Raw genomic sequence first — 17295 nt, 5'->3', positions numbered from 1 at the left:
GCCAGCCACCCCTCCAGGACCTCCAAACACCTTCTGCAGCACCTCTGCCACACACCTGGCTGGGAACACAGCAGCAGCTGAAGAACAGAGAGTCTTCAAGGAGCCTGAAGTGTAAGGAGGGTTTAAAATAAAAATTCCACTTTCCAGTCATGGAGCTCTGGAGGTGTCAGATCTTGTTGTGGAGCTCCCTCTGGAGGGTAGAGACTGCCCTGTGGTAAAGGCATCGCTGCATTCTCATCACTGATTCTGCTCAAAACCACAGCATGTCCTTGCTAAAGAGACTCTATCAAAGGCATCTCCTCAAGCCTCTGAACACCACAGACAGCACTGGGTGCTTATGAGTTACAAGCACTGCAGCCTCAAAAAGATAGTGGGAAGATAAGCACATGCCAAACACCGAAGATAAACTCCAAAGGTGCTTTACTTACACAGTGTGGCAGTGCAAGAGCACCAGACAGCAAAACCTCTGATACTGTGAGCCATGAAATGGAACAGTACACACTGATGATGACAAACTATCAGTGCAGTCTGTTGGTAAAGAAACTGCAGCTTCACCAGGTTTATTTAATCCAGTTGAAATGTCACTTTCTTTGGATGACATTTTAGCTGCTCTAAGCATCCATCCACCTTGCTAGACTGACCTTTTTCTTTGCTGCCCCAAGCTGCTACACGAACTGACACCTCTGGGTTTTAATGTGCTGAATCATGTTTATCAAAGTTTGGAAAAATCTTCATTGAATGCATCACTCCTAAAACAGACTTACTGATTTCACAAGCCAGGTCATCATCTAAAACAACACACTTTTTGTGATTAACCCCTTGTTACAATCCTCCTCTACATTCTGTGAAAAATACAAATCCAGCAAAATAGAACTGATAAGAAAACATCTCCAAACTACTAGCTAGAATCAGATCTTATTTCATTAACACAAAAGCTTGTGGAAATTGTGCACTTCAGCTATGCCAAGTGCAAGACTACAAAGCATGGCTTGAAACCTGGACCTAGAAAGGTTTCTCTACTGCCACAGGGCATTGACCTAAGAGCTTTGGCTCCTTACAACCACAATAATCTAGCAAAAATATCAAAGCAGGTTAGGAATACACATCACAGCCCACACAAAGATTGAAGTAATATTCTAAATGTCAGAGATGCTTCCTTACTTTTCATGGTGCCCTCCTCCTCCTCTTCCTCCTCCTCGGTGTTGATGACCATGGTGCCCAGCTGGGACTCCAGGGTGCCATCGTGCTCTATCATGGTGTTGGCTCCATCACTCATGGTGTTCACAGCTCTGATTGTGCCAGTTTCATCCCCACTCGCCCTCACCATGGTACCTGAGTCTGTCTCATCCTCCTCCTGTTCAAACATGCCACAAACAGATTTTAGTGATGGTGGTGAAGGCCCATGAGCAATGTCTGGAAAGTCGGAGACTGATTCTGTAGGAAAACACAACCTCTTTAAACCAAACTCTGGCAGAACAACGTCCTGGCAGTTATGTTAGGTGGCAGTTTCATCAGGTGATGTGTGCTTCACTAAGTGTCTATTGTGACTAGGATTTAATGAAGAACAGGGTCAAGATTTCCACAATCCATTTGGTTTCTTGGAAATGTGGACCAGCTATCCAACTGCATGAACAGACGTCCATTTCTAGGTTTACAAGAGAGTTTCTAGGCATCTCACTTAGATGAGGTGCTCATGGTCTGCTCTCAGGATGAAGTTCACATTCTTTATGTGACCATGGCCTTGCTGATCTGTGTTAGTGTTAGGAGGAAAACACACAGGTATTGCACATTAAGCTGTAATACTCCATCTCAATGCCATGGAAAGAGAAAAGTCACCTCTCCATGTTCTGGTGTCCCCAGCTTTTTACCTGTTGTGTCAAGAGTGTCTGTAAAATTTAATTCCCAACCTCAAAACCAGCAGCAAAAGAGGAGAAAACTACACAAGATGTTAACATGAGAATTAATTTTGTGTGGAGTTGAGTGGGTGATAGGAAGTAATAAATCTGTTAGCTACATATCATTTAATAAAGAACTACATTAGAAGTTTCACACCACTTGGGAAGTGTTTGGGAAGCTTTCCTGCTAGCACCAAGTAGAGAAGCTTCAGGAAAACACACAGACCAACAGAGAAGACCCAACACCACTACACAGACACCACCTCTCAGCATTGCGATCCCAGGTCAGTCAGAAACGAAGAGGGGATGGCAAAGACAAAACTCAGGGTAGGGACAGTACTCGTAGAATTGACATCATGGCAACATGACCAATAAAGTTACTTCCACACTGAATAAATATCCAGTCCTAGACTGCAAAACCAGATGCACAATGTGCTCAGCACAGGACCATGCTGCCCAAGGGCCACCTCTGAGCAGGGCTGGCATACAATGACTTTTGTTGCCCATTTCATTTATTCAGGCTGAAGCAGGCAGAGGTTCAAAAACCAGCTTTCAACATGCTTCCCAAACTCACATGCTGTAACCACTGAAACAAAGAGCCAAACTGAAATTCACAGCAACCCCTAAACACTTCCCATGCCCTCACCTCAGGCTTTCGTTGGTTGCTCTTGTCTAGAAGAAAGTTTCTATAAGGGATGTTCTAAAGCACAATAGTAAAACACAACAGACTTATATCACAGGGCATCAGAGATTATATCATTATTCTACATGAAGAGAGCAGCCTAAGACCTGAATCTACAATGAAAAAATTCTCACTACTGCACAGATATTATAATCCAACTGGGAAAATGAATCTATTCTGCATACAGCACTTTGTAGCCCTACTCAATCTCAGCTCTCAAGCTACACTGTAAGGTGAACAGTACCCAACACATGCTGTCTGTCCCACCCAAACACAGCTTGAGCATTGAGTTACACAATCATAAAGCAGAAAACTCCAGAACTAAGTCAAATCCATTGGCAATTGGACAAAATATTGCAAAAGCAAAACCCCAAGCAGTTAAGCCTTCTGAAAGGAGCAAGAGTTTGGACTTTCCACACGTGCTGTTAAATACTCACTGAATTTTCTTCATCCTCTTGGTCGAGCTCACGCTGCTGTGCCTCTTGGCGCTTCAGCTTGATGTCCATGGCCTCATTAATCAAGTCCCTCAGAATTGACACTCCTTTAGCACTTTTAACAAATGGATGCTGTGAAATATTTTCAAAACAAATAAGCACTGCATCCAAAGCAGGATAGAACAGTAAAACTCTGTTACTATAGCCTACTTGAAATAATATTAAGGTTTAACTTGAAACATTACTAAAATAAAATCCAGTTCTGTTAGACTTTCCACCCCTCCAAAAAAGATCAAGCTCCAAGGGCACAACTGATGTGAGACCTTGGGCTCATTCACCTCCTACAGCTCTACTTACTTCTTTCCTTAGCTTAGCTGTCAAGAACCAATTACACAGACCATAACCATGCCTGGAACACTCTGAGCAACCACTTCCATTTAGCCTGCCCTGTTTTGTGTTTTAAGAGACAGTTTCTTGGCTAGTACTCGTGGGAAAGTAAAACAACAAATCCAAACCAAACCAAAAACAAACTCTGAAAGCCAGAACAAAAACAACCCAGAGAAGACAAAGGAAGTTGAAGTCAGATTGATTCTTAGAGAAGAACTGAAAAGTTGAAGTTGAGTGTGAGATTTTTAAAATGAGTTATTAAAAAGTAAAATCTATAGTGAGCAGCACAGCATACCCTGGGCAAGCCTCCCCCAGAGTTTATGTTCTTCTAAGAAAAGGCAGACCTGCAGCAGTTGTGTTGCAGTGGCTCGCTGCTCTGGGCTCTTCACAAGACACTGCTTCACAAAATCTGTGAAATTGTCTGACCACAGCTCTGGTTTCCGGAATGTTGGAGGTGGATTGGTAGGAATCATGAAAATTGCCTGAAAGCAGAAGAGTATTTCAGGTTTCCACAACAAAGCTTAAAACCAACAATTCACCATAAATACACCCAAACACATGCTGGTACTAAAGAACAGTGGACATTTCAAGGTGCTGCCTCTGAAGAGTTTGTGCCAATATTACACAAAAATCTGCTCACAGGGATCAAGCAGCAGGAAAACAGACTTTTCTCTCTAGGTGTTCACACCTGGCTGAGCCATTATATGCCCCAAAAGTGTGAATGTGACATTTTCCAGTCTTTAAAATTTGTGCTTGCATTAAAAAAAAAAAAACCCACATTGGATAACACAGCTGAAAATATCCTCCCTGTCCAACACAGAGCATCGGCTATGTCTTAACAGAAGAGGATTGTGATTTTTTGTATTCCCATGCATATTCTTCTTGACAAATATCTGTTTTTTATTTAACCAACAGTACAAAACTGACAGAAAACAACTTGTTCTATACATTAAAAGCAAGATTGGATGCTGATATGTGATTCAGCCAGCTATAATATCAAACCTTTCCCATATAGCAATGTATTTAAGGCCACAGTCCTTACCCTCATGGGATGAATATCTGCATAGGGTGGCTTTCCTTCAGCCATTTCTATTGCAGTGATTCCCAGGGACCAGATGTCTGCCACACAATTATACCCAATTTCCTGAATCACCTCTGGAGCCATCCAAAATGGGGTCCCTATGACTGTGTTCCGCTTTGCCATGGTGTCCTGAGAAGGATAAAGATCCAGACAATGGCAACAGTATTAGCCACAAAAAGTCATTAATGAATTATCACCCTAATTATCCTGCACACATGCAGATTATTCAACTCAGCAAGACCAGAATACGGAAGTCTGCAAAGAACAATTAAAACGTGCTCACAGAATTTAAAAGTATCCCAAAAAAAGCAGCAAATGCTATTGCAAACCATTACTTAGTTGTAACAGCTTCCATGGAGGAAGATCTACTCTAATCTGCTGCTGGTTTAGCATCTCATGTTGATGCAAAGTGTTGAAAACCAGCTATGAACAATTTATCCATCTCCACAACCCCATCACACACACACACACACAGATTAGAAAGGTGAACTGAAATGTACACAGCCACCCTGGTTTTACTCACTGTAAGTTGTCCTGCCACTCCAAAATCAGCAAGCTTAGCATGTCCCTCTGTATTTAGCAATATATTTCCAGCTTTGATGTCCCTGTGTATTTTCCTCATAAAATGCAGGTACTCGAGTCCTTTCAGTGTTGATTGCACTATTGTAGCAATTTCCTCCTCTGTGAGCTGAAGAAGGGAAGAGTTACTGCCAACATACCAGGGCTGAGACACAGCACTATGGTGCTTTGGTCTGTATTTTACTGAGATTCACTAATTGCTACTTAACTGCCTTTATTAAAGGTTCCATACAGTGGGGAATTAGTGACTTACAGCACTATGCAGCAGAATTAGATCACAACCAGCATAAATATACACACTGCCACATTTCACATCCATAATCCTCCCTCAACTAGTAATTCTTATCCTGTAATAACCAAAAGGTGAAGTAGGGTCCTACTTGGAATCAATCTGGGTTTTCAGGAAAGTCAATACACCAAAACCTGCTCTATCAATTAAATCATCCAGATAACCAAAATTCAATGTAATCAGTTTTCTCATTTTCAGAGGAACAAATAACTTGCATATCAAGTTATGGCCAATGGTTGTGTCAGGCACTGAATGCTAAGAATTATGCCCTAACTAAACAGCTTCCATGAGCTGCTGGACACCCACATTCCCATCCATACATTCAAAAGAGAAAGAACCTACAGTTTTATTTCGTAACCGAATAATGTCAGACACAGATCCAGCGCCACAGTATTCCATGACTATCCACAGGTCTGTGTTCTTAAAATAGCTGCCGTAGTATTTCACCACATGAGGACTAGGAAAAAAGGATAAAAAAAAGGGTCAAACACCAGCAACCAGCATCACTGAATAAGCACAATACACTGCAGAAACCCTAAATATGTTTTAGAAATTCAGTGCTAAAGTGTCACTGAAACCCAGATCAGAAGAATTCCAGAACACCCAAAATTTTGCTCAGGGCTTCCCAGTCCTGCCAAGCCTGATCCCACAGCAGGGCTCATATGACCTGCCAGTAAGTCACTGCAGGGAGCTAAACTGACCAACAAATCCCACGGAAACAGAACGATTAGCCTTCAGTCTGGTTCAGCTTCCTGAACCAGGTTACAGAGGGGTCAGTGCTGGGGCAGGACAAGGGAATGGGAAATAGGCCACAGCAATCCTTGGTAAGCTGCTGCAGAACATTTGCAAACAAAGGGAAACATTAAATAAAGTCCACAGTCTGCTGGAAAATAGCTACTATGTTCATTAAGACAAATGTTCCCTCACCACCACATGAATCTACTTGTCTCTGCAATTTAGTCCAGGATATATTTTAGGATGTCAGTACAACCTAAGACTCTGTCTCATTCAGTATCTGGCTGCCCAAAAAGCAAACAACCTAGTAAAGTACACTGTTCAGAAAAACCATGTGTCCTCTGGAAAATGTAAAGCAGAAACTAAAAGAAACACTGTCCCTGATTTGATGGGAATGGAGCTAAGTGTGTTTAATCTATTCTCTGCTGAACATTTTCTAATGAAAAATCTTTAAAACTAGCAAGCCAGTCATACTGCACAGTGTCCCTTAATGCTTGCACAGGAAATGTGATGCTCCAGTGATTAACTCCCTCTGCCGTTCACAACTGTAAGGTCTCACTTTAGGCCTTACAACACTAATATTTGATTTAAGGGAAAGTAGTAATGCATTTCAAGTTATGCAGTAAGATTTTTCAGGAAAAATTTCTTTTCAAGGTACACCCTGCTGCCTGCCCCTAAGTCATCTTCATTTAACTACAGCGAGAGTGGAATGCAGCAGAGTAAGTGACTGGGACCACAGTTTTATACTGCTCATGTAATTAATTTTAAATGGTTTTCCATGCAGGAAGTCCTTCAAAGTAGTGTTTCCTAAGGCCAGATTCATAATACCAGAAGAAATGAGTGTATTTTAAACCTTCAGCCTTAGACTTTGAGAGGGTCTTCCCTACCCACAAGCTTTTCACTGTCTAAATCACTGCAGCAACTTTTCCTAGAAGAACATGCATGAACGGGGACAGCCATCAGCACACAGAGCTGCCAGCAGGTTATTCTGGGGATGCTCAGCTCAGCAGAGAGCTTGCACTGCAGCAGAGCCTGCACAGGCAGAGCAGGAAGGACAGTCCTGCCACCTGAGCAGGTGGCAGCACTGAGGCTGTGCACATGCAAGAGCAGTCATGCATTAGTAGCTCTCACCCACGTGCCCTTGAAAAAAGAAACAAAACACCTCCTTCTAGCAGTTTTCTAGGCCTTGCTGGGAAGCCACCAGCCCTGTGGGCATGGGAGCTGCTGTTCAGCACACAACCAAGCTCCCAGTGTCCAAGAAGTGCCAGTGTTGGGGCAGAGCTGGCAGCAAGTGCAGGGTTTCCCCACTCAGCTCAGGGCTCCCTCCTGCTGCAAGCCACATTTCTATTGTCTTACCTTTGCACTACCCAAATGGTCAGCTAAGGTGACTCACTTGATACGAGGTAACTTGATTGTACAAGTCCAGCCTTTTAAAAAACATTTAAGGCAACATCGTAGCTTTTATTTGATTAAACGTCAGGTCACAGGTGATATTTTTCCTTGCATCCCAATAAAGGGTTTTGCAGTGCACACTTACCTGTCACATTGCTGCATTATGGATATTTCCTTTATGATCTCTTGCAGGTCAGATTCCACAGGAACTTGTTTAATTGCAACAACTTGCCCTGTTTCTTTATGGATGGCTTTGAACACGCTGCCATAAGAACTAGAAAAGAAAACATTAAACAAATACTGAAAATAGTAACAAAATGCAAATGTCATGTCTTTGCTTTTTGCAAGTGTAACCATCAGGTAAAACATTAACTATCCTTTTATTAAAAATATTTTGTATTTTAATGTAAATAATCAGTCCACTAACTTCAGCGCACTGAGACAGTGAGGAAAGAGCACACCATCATTACACTGACCATAGCTTTGGAATGGCCTTTTGCACAAATTCAACAACTAAAATTCTCTTCTTTCAGCACAGAGTACAAGCTGAGCATCAGTAAGAACTACAACTCTGGCCAGAGAGGTTTGCTTGTTCCTGTCAGATATTCTTATTTCTGTCATATTATTCTGTCATTCTTATTTCCAGCTGCTTTACTTAAAGCAGCCAGGCAGATTTACAACTCAGTCATTTCAAACAAACTCCTGAGGGCAGTGAACATGTCACTCCTGGAGTATTCCTGTGCTGCTCTGCCTCACCAAAGGGCACAGTGCCATGGAAGTTCACTTCCACCGGACAGATCTTCCACAAGAGGTACCAGGGATGAGCTACAATATCTCTCGAGTTCCCACAGAGCTCTACCAACTCCAGGCTGGCATTTTTCAAGAACTTTTTAACTCCCTACTGCTGACTCATAACCTGCTACTTGGATTAAGATTGGGAAATAAATTCTTTATTCTGTTATTAACCAAACACTGTCACTCTATCAGTAGCTACCTTTCAGAAACACGACCATGACAAAAGTGAAACATCAGAGTCCACTGAACACACCTCTACACAGATGTGTTCCTAGAAAAATGTACATTTGGCCCACTGGAACACAACACATACCCTTCTCCAAGCTTCTCCAGGACATCAAATACTTCTTCAGGTTGTTTGGTTAAACTGTCTTCATCTAACTTCTTCAGCTGCCTGTATGGGTAAGAAGAGAGAAAATACCACATTTAATTTTATGGCAGTTTGGGCTCTGCTGAAGCAGAAGAATAGCACCACTTAAACATAAAAAAGGTTTGGCATGAAGCAAACTGATTATGAAGTTATTTCACCTGATGAGGATACTGAATATTATTAGCATCCAATAGCAAAAAAGGACTGGGAATTAGAAATAACAGAATGTGAGCAGGCAGAAATCAGTTTCAGAATCATTATGCTGGTGGTCACATCTCAACGTGGGAGAGTCTTGAAGCCACTGAACATCTGTTAAATTTCAATATCTGTAATGGAAGGATACCTACCAAGGCCTAAAATAGGGAACATCATCTTCCCTGATGCTCAGAGTATGTGTAGAATACATTTTTGGGAGGCAGGAGGCAATACTGCTCTCACCTGTGCATTTTTAACATCAAAACTTCAGATTTTAACTTCATGGGCCTGGACATATACAAGGAAAATTCTACCATGAAAAAGGAAACTGTATCTGACTCTCAGGATCTTAATGCCATCCCTATTAAATGTATTGCTAACAAGAGTCAGCTGAAATAATTTCTAGGAATAAAAACCTGCCAGGTGCTGTGATTCTTCACGTGGCCCCCTTTCCCCCAGTACAGCTTTTAGGGATATCCTAAAAAAAGCACAAAGCAAAGCAACAAGAAGATCAATCATATTTGTTTGAGTCTGCACTGGAGAGTTGTTCACCAAACTTCCTGAAACAGCTAAGGACTACATAACAAAAAGGTCTGAAAACAGTATTTTATTGTAAGTGGTAAGAGTATCCAACAGCCCACAAACAAGGGCTCTTTCATTTTCAAATGAACTAAAAAAAAAATCTGAAACAACAATAAACAAAAACCAGCCAACAAGACCCCCTCCAAGCTTCCTAAACCAGCTCATACAAGTTTTTTAGTCACAGAAACTTAAGAGTCTCAGAGCTTTAGCACTGACTGGTGTTTAAAGTAAAACACACGTGGTCGCCTGCAACTGCAAATTACTCCTGAAAGCTCTTACAACTGCTGCTAAAGACCAGGACTCCAGTCACTGGAATACTAATTTTTATATTACATATACAACTTTTTCCCCTAATTTCTTCAGAACAGAGTGGAAACCATTCATTGATCCCTTGCTATTATGTTTATATACAAAAGCCACACGGGAGGAACAGCTCACGCATGGAGCACACACAATGGCTTCCTGAGACAGAGGAAACATTATATAGAAGCAGACTCAGGAAGTGGTGAAATACTGAAAGTAGCTGCTGGCTTCCCCGCTCAGATAAGCATTAAACAGAATTTACTTGTCCCTGTAAAAACAGAGAGGGAAGAAGGAGTGGGAAAAGAGGAAAAACAAGTAATACATGCACCAGAAAACACATAAGTCACCATTCCCAAGGAGCCCAAAAAGCAGTGATGCAAGAGGCAGAATCTTCTTGTTAAAGGCCTAAATTCTACAGGCATAAAAGGGGAAAAAAAAAAAACGCTTTTCATGTACTCAAACACAATAATCAGACAACTACTGCACCTGCACTGAAGAGCCTCATTTCTACCATAGAGCAGGAGCTCAATTACTTTGCATTGTCCTGTTCCATGGAGAGCACTCGCTGCTGTCTGACACACTCTGTTCAGGATGTCTGTACCACACAGATGTAACAGCAACACAAACCCATCTCATCTCTGCTGTTACTCACATCTAATCTTAATCACTGCCATAAGCAATTATAGAATAAAACTGGGGTTTTTGTTTTTTAAAAGACTGTACATCACTGCTTAACCAAACGAGCCAATGCCACTGGGGACCAGCGCCAGCAGCTTCCTTTGTTCGCTGCCCAAGTGTTCCTTGGGCCCCAGCTGCGAACCACTGATAGGATTCTGACAGACACTGACACTGCATCCCAGCTGAGCTCCAGCTCTGCACCACAGCCCCGGCCCGGGCCGGCCCGGCAGCCGCGACAGGGACTCACCCCACCCCGGCCCGGCCCGGCAGCCGCGACAGGGACTCACGGCTTCGTGCGGGGGTTCGAGGCTCGGTGAGGTGTGCTCAGTGTGCCCGGTGTTCCCGCTGCGCTGGCGGCAGTGGCAGGGCTCAGCACCGCACCCGGACACGGCACCGGGGACACAGACCCGCACAAAACCCACCCCGGGACAGACGCGACGGGAGAAGAAGTGCCCGGGGCTTTGTCACCGCACTGGCGCGGGCCAGCAGGGCTCGTACGCCGCGGTACCCGGCGGGAGCTCCCACACAGAGCCTTCTGCCCCGTGCTCTGGGTCACGCTGCTTCCCCACCTGAGTGCGGTGCTGTCCCCGCACGGACCCGCAGCCACGGGACTGCTGCCCTGCTCGGCGCGGCCCCGCTCCGACATCAGGGCGGGTGCCACGGGCCGGACATCTCCGGTGCCGGCAGAGACACAACCCGCGCTTACCGGCGCGGGTTCCGCAGCTGCACCGTCTCCATGGCGGTCTGTCGGCGCGCCGGCTCTGCCGGTCCCTCACTGCTCCATGTCCCCGCTCCGCCGCCGCTTCCGCCCGCCGCCGGATGCCGAGGTGAGCGCCCGCCCCGCCCCGCTCCGCTCCCGGCAGGGGCGCGGCTTCCCGGGCGCGGCGGCGGCGCGATGGCCGCATGCCCTGCTGCGCTGCGCCGGGCCGGCAACGAGGAGTTTCGCCGCGGGCAGTACGGCCCGGCCTCAGAGCTCTACTCGCGGGCGCTGGCGCAGCTGGAAGCCACAGGTAAGGCGCGACCCAGGGCGGGTGAGCGGGGCCACTGCTCCAAATCGCGGCTGAACCGCGGCTGTGTGCCCCGCGCAGGGGATGCCAGCGCCGAGGAGCGCAGCGTGCTGCTGGCCAACCGCGCCGCCTGCCACCTCAAGGACGGCGCCTGCAGCCTGTGCGTGGCCGACTGCACCAGGTGAGCGGCGGCGGGGCCAGGGACACCCGGCGGGGCCGTGGGGAGCGCTCAGCCGCGTTCCCGGCCGGGCTGGGGCGGGCGGAGCGGCCCCGGAGAGCTCTGCCTCACGGCGCTCTGTGCACTCGCCGCAGCGCCCTCGAGCTGGTCCCGTTCGGCATCAAGCCCCTCCTGCGGCGGGCAGCGGCGTACGAGGCTCTGGAGCGGTACTCGCTGGCCTATGTGGACTACAAGACGGCGCTGCAGGTGGATTGCTCCGTGCAGGCGGCACACGATGGGGTCAACAGGTAAGGTACGGCGGCTGTGTGCTGCTGCTCGAGCCGAGCTGGGTCCCAGGCACACGAGTGAAGCAAAGCCTGGCCTTGCTCCCTGTGCTTGTAGCTCCTTTCAAGGTGCTGGTCCAGGTTGGGGGATGATTGTTGTGTGACTGTTTTTGCTTTGCTCAGTGTCAGGTTTAGTTCATTATTTCCTTTAAAGTTCAGTACCCTATCCTTTAAGCCTCCCTCTGTTTACTGTGTTTACAGGTTGCTATAGTCCTGTTCTCTTTCTGGTGCCATCTGCTTTGCCCATGGTTTTCCAGACCGAGGAGTGAAAAGCATGGCTCTTGCTCGGCTGAGCAGCCCATCTCTTGTTGTATTTTTAGCCCTTCTGATGTGAAGATAATATTTTTGCAAATGTCCTGTCTGTAGACTGAACCTAGCTGAGATGCATGTTAAGAAATTAGCAGGCAGAGAGATGGTGTTCTTAATGCACAAGCTAGGTTAAAAGTGACCCTGCTGGTGACTGCAAGGCCCATCCAGCCAGCATCCAGGGTGACTGGGAGCTGTCTCTTCCAGGATGACTAGAGCCCTGCTGGAGAAGGATGGTGTGAACTGGCGTCAGAAGCTCCCACCAATCCCCACAGTGCCTGTTTCTGCCCAGAGGAGGTGGAGCATTCCTTCTGCCCAGGCCCCTGGGGCAAACACTCCTCCTACAACTGCACCACAGGGAGAGCGAGGTGGGAACGTGCCCTTGGGCTGGGCTGAAAGCCCTGTAGCTCCCCAGGGTGATGAACAAGACAGCTGCCACACCTGCTTGGTGTGTCTGCAGCCAGGGCTGAGGCCTGGAGAAACCCAGGCCTGGCTCTGCTGCAGCCTTTTCTATTGATTCCGGTTCCTTTGATGTCTCTGTGTCTTGCCTTTAGTATGAGGATATTTGTTTTCTGTGAGGCTGGTATATTCTTGTTGGTTTTATAGAGTTCTGTATCCTTTCACACCATTTCTAGATGAGACTGCTGCTGGCATGGAGAGAGCTAGAACACTTAAGGAAGAAGGAAATGAATTTGTAAAGAAAGGAAACCATAAGAAAGCAGTTGAGAAGTACAGTGAGAGTTTAAAGCTCAACAAAGAATGTGCAACTTACACCAACAGGTACTGTTCAGCTCTTTGCCCAACTACTTCTTGGTCTTGTATGAAAGCCACCATGGTACTTCCTGGCAGAACTGTTTAATGTTTGCTCTCCAACTAATGAATAAAACAAAACCACCGCCTCAGGTTCATTTCAGGTGCAGCCTCCCCTGTAGTATAACATTCTTTGATCAGGTACTACAGAACCCCTTGGAGACACTCCCCTCTGGGCTGCCAAGGGATTTCTCCCTTGACTGCTTTGTCTGACAGGTCTGGGGTATGTTGAGTGGTCTCTGCTCTCCTACAAACCAGAAACTGCAGACTGCTGTTCTTAAACACTCAAAGAACTTCTAAGGCAGTTGCAGTAAGCAGAGCATATGCTTCATTGGCAGAGGCAGGAACCTGCATCTTCGAAGTACAAGTGCAGGTTCTTTGCCTTTAGAGCAGGTTGCTCTAAACATCTTCCTTTTGTTTCCTTGAAAAAACCATTTCCTATTTTTCCTCCCTGTAAATGAAAAAAAAACTTGAGCTCAAGAAGTGAGATGACATAGCTCACAAGGTTGGTTTTGGAGTCCAGTTTTTTGTTGCACTGACAGCTCTCTGTGTGGTGTGGCAATACTTTCTGCCAAGGGTCTCTAAGCAGGTGTGTGTGTTGCAGAGCTCTCTGTTACCTGGCCCTGAAGCAATACAAGGAAGCAGCACAGGACTGCACTGAAGCTCTGAAGTTAGATCCTAAGAATGTTAAGGCACTCTATAGGCGTGCTCAGGCACTTAAAGAACTGAAGGTAAGTCAGGAGTTTCTGAAGGGCTTTAGGATAGGACTAGATGGCTGTTGATGCATGATCAGAGGCAGAGATACCCTTTAGGGCTTGTTTCTGTGCTAGACAGCATCTGCTATCAGATCTTTAAGGACAAAGAGTTAAACATTGCACTTTGCTGTTTCAATCTCATGAGTTTGTCAGCATCAGGTCCTGTTTCTAGAGATGCTGAAGGCAGCTGCTTTTCACAGAATCACAGTCTGTGCTGAGTTGGAAAGAGCCCACAGGGATCCTCAAGTCCAGCTCCTCACCCTGCACGGCACCACCCTCAGTAATGACACCCTGGCCCTGAGAGTGTTGTCCAAACTGGGACCACGTCTCTGGGGAGCCTGTTCCACTGCCCAGCCACCCTCTGGCTGAACAGCTTTTTCCTAATACCCAACCCAAACCTGCCCTGACACAACTTCAGGCCATGGCTGCAGATCCTGTCCCTGGTCACCACAGAGACCAGTGTTGTGTTGAGCTTTATCTTTTTTGTCTCATGAGGCATTCTGGAGTCAGTACTGGAGTAGATATTGCATTGATCTTGGACTCAGGACCCACTTAAGTGATGAAATTATCTTCTCAGCCCCAGTTTGAGCATATTTTGGAACAGCTACATCAATGCCAGTGCTTTGAGCAGTTACAGAGAGGGAGTCACAGGCTTAATTGTGCTGTCTTTGCCTCTGTTGCTGGGCAGTATTCTGCCTTAGACTGCCTTTTTCATGCACTAACCCTTAAAAAATACTCTCTCTCTAGGATTACAAATCAAGCATTGCCGACATCAAGAGCTTATTGAAAACTGAACCAAAGAACACAGCTGCACTGAGATTACTGCAAGAGCTGAACAGAGCCTAGAGTAACCAAGCAACAAGGAAAGCTTTCTTTCCCACTGCAGAGGAAAGCTTTATCCCTTCTGCTGTTGATACAGGGACCAGTTGATGCAGGATTGGTGTTGAAATTTCTCTTCCAGTACTGCTGGGTTCTGTAAGAGGTTCTGTACCAGCACAATGATTGTTAAGACAATCTGTATCAAACTCTATTAAGCTGGCTCTATGATCATGCATAGTTTTAATGCCCCTCCCCAGGAGGCATTTAGTTTAATTTTCCTGGAAGTCAACTTTCCTCTAACTATTGGCCTCAGGGACTCTTTACATGTTGGCTAAGATGCACAGGAAGGGGATATTCTGTCTGAAGAGCAACAAAAAGAGGGGGTTTTAGTCCTTATTCAGGTGACAGTTTTGCTGCATTTGTGCTGCTATGACTGAAAGTCGCTGCAAGAACTGCTGTAGTTGCCAGAGCACCATAGACGCTTCTTGTGACAGGAGTACAGTTACTTGCACAGGGCCAAGCTTGTTCCCTCTTGCCCTTGATGCCTGCTGGCCCTCAGCTGGGTTCTGCTGCTTAGTGTGGCTGGGCAGATGTTTACAGTAGCAGCTTTCTTTAATTATTCGGCACATTTAAGAAAACAGCAGCAAGTTAATTCTGCCTTGTTACACTCTGCACTATTCTTTCAGATTCTGGGTGCTTGAGAATTTTGCAATGGTATTTTGTCTTGTTCTCTTTTTTTTTTTTTTTTTTGGAAACCACTTTAGGTCCTCTGTGTCTTTTGGAGCAGTTGCTCTGGGGTGTTACAGGGAGGAAAATATGCAGTAACACCCCAGCTGACGTGTGGCTTACCACTTCAGTGCATGTTTGAATTTCTTCTGCTCTGGTATTGATGGCACTGATTTTAAATGGTAGATAAAGAGATACTTGGAATTTGTGAGCTGTTAAAACCTGTTCTCATTAAAGCCATGTTATTTTCACTCTAGGACTCTGGTTTTTGTGATCGATGGAATAGGGGAAGGGAAACACTTGTTTAACCACTTCATACTGTCCCCTGTTTGTCAGAGGACTTCAAGCACTGCACAGAGCCTTGCCCTTTCAGACAGTGGCTCAGCTCGTAGTGAGCATTAGAGTTCAGAGAAGCAGGAAGCCTACAGCTCCAGGGACACTGGGGCTGTGAAAGGTGTGCCAAGGAGGGCACAGCACTGCTTCAGGCTTTCCAACCATTGCTCAGCCTTGCACTGTGCCTCAGCTCATAAGGTGCTGGGCAATGTTCAACCTTATCCAACTCATAATACAGACCAGGAGGCAGAAGCTAGCCCTTGGTCAGGGAACAAAAATATTTGTTTCCCACCTTGTTTCTCCCAGCAGTATTTTAGGTACCCCGCTGAATTGAATTTAGAGAGCAATCCCTCTAATGCCATTGAAGACAAAGACTTTTTATCTTATCCTGACATGAAACAGCTTTTTGTAGGTCCCAGGACTGTATTCCATCAGCTGTAATGGGCCAGGGCTTGTAACAAGTCCTCCCTGAGGGGCACAAATTGCTCCATTCACACCATTCCTGCTTCTAAGCTGGCAGCTCCATTGATCCCACAGCCAGCCCTTGCCCAGGCTCCTAGCAGGTGTGATGGATTTCAGGGTGGGGAAGCACACAGCAGCACACAGATAAGCACAGAAAGGTCATAGAACCCAGGAGTAGGACTGCCTTCACTTGATGAAAAGCTATCCTTTTGGCAGCCCTGAGTGGCAGATACCTGCACTGTTCAACAGTGGCTCATGACAGCACCCCTAAGCAGCAGCAGTCACCATCCCCTTCCCCTCAAAACAGCAGTTTTGTTTGTGCCTGATACCAAAGATTTCCCCAGCAATAGCACCAGATGTACAGATGTTTTGCACAGCAGTAAGATAATATTGCAGGCTCAGGGTCCCTTCCGCTCCTGCTGTGGTTCTGCTGTCTGTGCAGAAACTTCCCAGGTGGACAAGGGTAGAGCTGGCCACAGGGCAACGGAGAGGGTTTGTCACAGGGACACACCTTCATCTGCCCCATTCTAACAGCAGCTGTTCCAGACTGGAGCCTCCAGGCTCATTTGCATTGCTGCATCAACTTAAAGCCTCAGACTTCACCAAGGACTGCAGCCAGGGAGCTACTCTGAATTATTTCTACTATCATCAGGGATCCAAATCCAGCTTCACCTTTGCTGATCATCATTTTAAAACCTCTTGTCCTTGTTCACATCTTTTCAGAGGCTATTCTGATATCCCCATGTTCCTGGGCCCTACTCTACATTCCCTCTGGTTTTAAAGAGGACTCAGCCAGTGCAGCCATCTGGCACTGTAGGTGGTGTCACAGGCACACCTGAACTGCCCTGTTACTGTTACACCTGAAAATAGGCTGCAGCCAAGCTAAACAGCAGAATTAAGATTACCGTGCAGCCCCATTCCAGCTGTCCTTAGGTGCATTACACTCATGCAAATACAGGTTTTTCCTCCAGAGACCAACCAGAAAAGCTTCCAGCCCATGACACTTTGAGAGAAATAACAAATTAGGGTCCTGTATATTAAGTGAATTAAAGTCCTCTATAAGCCTCTCATTGAAGAGATAATATCTAAACAGTGAACAGTTCAGGCTGAGGAATCCACTAAGTGGAAAACAAATATTTAAGGAGGTCAGAGGAAGAAGTGGTGAAATGAAAGTGAGAA

General features: G+C 45.9%; 2 protein-coding genes across 2 annotated transcripts in view; one reads left to right on the top strand and one right to left on the bottom strand.

The window, feature by feature from the left end:
- Nucleotides 1-11228, bottom strand: part of STK4 (serine/threonine kinase 4) — a 44466-nt gene extending 33238 nt beyond the window's left edge. The window contains exons 1-9 of the mRNA XM_056507380.1: nucleotides 11104-11228; nucleotides 8583-8663; nucleotides 7620-7748; nucleotides 5690-5804; nucleotides 5003-5167; nucleotides 4441-4608; nucleotides 3743-3880; nucleotides 3015-3143; nucleotides 1162-1354 (exon numbers count right to left, since the gene is read on the bottom strand). Coding sequence (XP_056363355.1) covers nucleotides 1162-1354; nucleotides 3015-3143; nucleotides 3743-3880; nucleotides 4441-4608; nucleotides 5003-5167; nucleotides 5690-5804; nucleotides 7620-7748; nucleotides 8583-8663; nucleotides 11104-11135 — 1150 coding nt within the window. The 5' untranslated portion in view covers nucleotides 11136-11228. The remainder of the gene's footprint in view (nucleotides 1-1161; nucleotides 1355-3014; nucleotides 3144-3742; nucleotides 3881-4440; nucleotides 4609-5002; nucleotides 5168-5689; nucleotides 5805-7619; nucleotides 7749-8582; nucleotides 8664-11103) is intronic.
- TOMM34 (translocase of outer mitochondrial membrane 34) lies at nucleotides 11134-15577 on the top strand. Its single transcript, XM_056507381.1, has 7 exons — nucleotides 11134-11407; nucleotides 11486-11585; nucleotides 11717-11869; nucleotides 12419-12579; nucleotides 12847-12991; nucleotides 13626-13752; nucleotides 14524-15577. Exons 1-7 carry the CDS (start codon nucleotides 11134-11136, stop codon nucleotides 14620-14622), a joined length of 1059 nt encoding a protein of 352 aa, XP_056363356.1. The 3' UTR covers nucleotides 14623-15577.
- The last annotated feature ends 1718 nt before the right edge of the window (nucleotides 15578-17295 follow it).

Source organism: Oenanthe melanoleuca, chromosome 20, assembly GCF_029582105.1.
Source record: "Oenanthe melanoleuca isolate GR-GAL-2019-014 chromosome 20, OMel1.0, whole genome shotgun sequence".
Lineage (NCBI taxonomy): Eukaryota > Metazoa > Chordata > Aves > Passeriformes > Muscicapidae > Oenanthe > Oenanthe melanoleuca.
This window is presented reverse-complemented; position numbering and strand designations above follow the sequence as displayed.

Bases quoted from the DNA above. Each gene is read 5' to 3' on its own strand.
- TOMM34 (XM_056507381.1), top strand. From the start codon at position 11,134: ATGGCGGTCTGTCGGCGCGCCGGCTCTGCCGGTCCCTCACTGCTCCAT. The intron at 11,408-11,485 runs GTAAGGCGCGAC...TGCCCCGCGCAG, and splicing joins GGCGCAGCTGGAAGCCACAG to GGGATGCCAGCGCCGAGGAG. The intron at 13,753-14,523 runs GTAAGTCAGGAG...CTCTCTCTCTAG, and splicing joins AGGCACTTAAAGAACTGAAG to GATTACAAATCAAGCATTGC.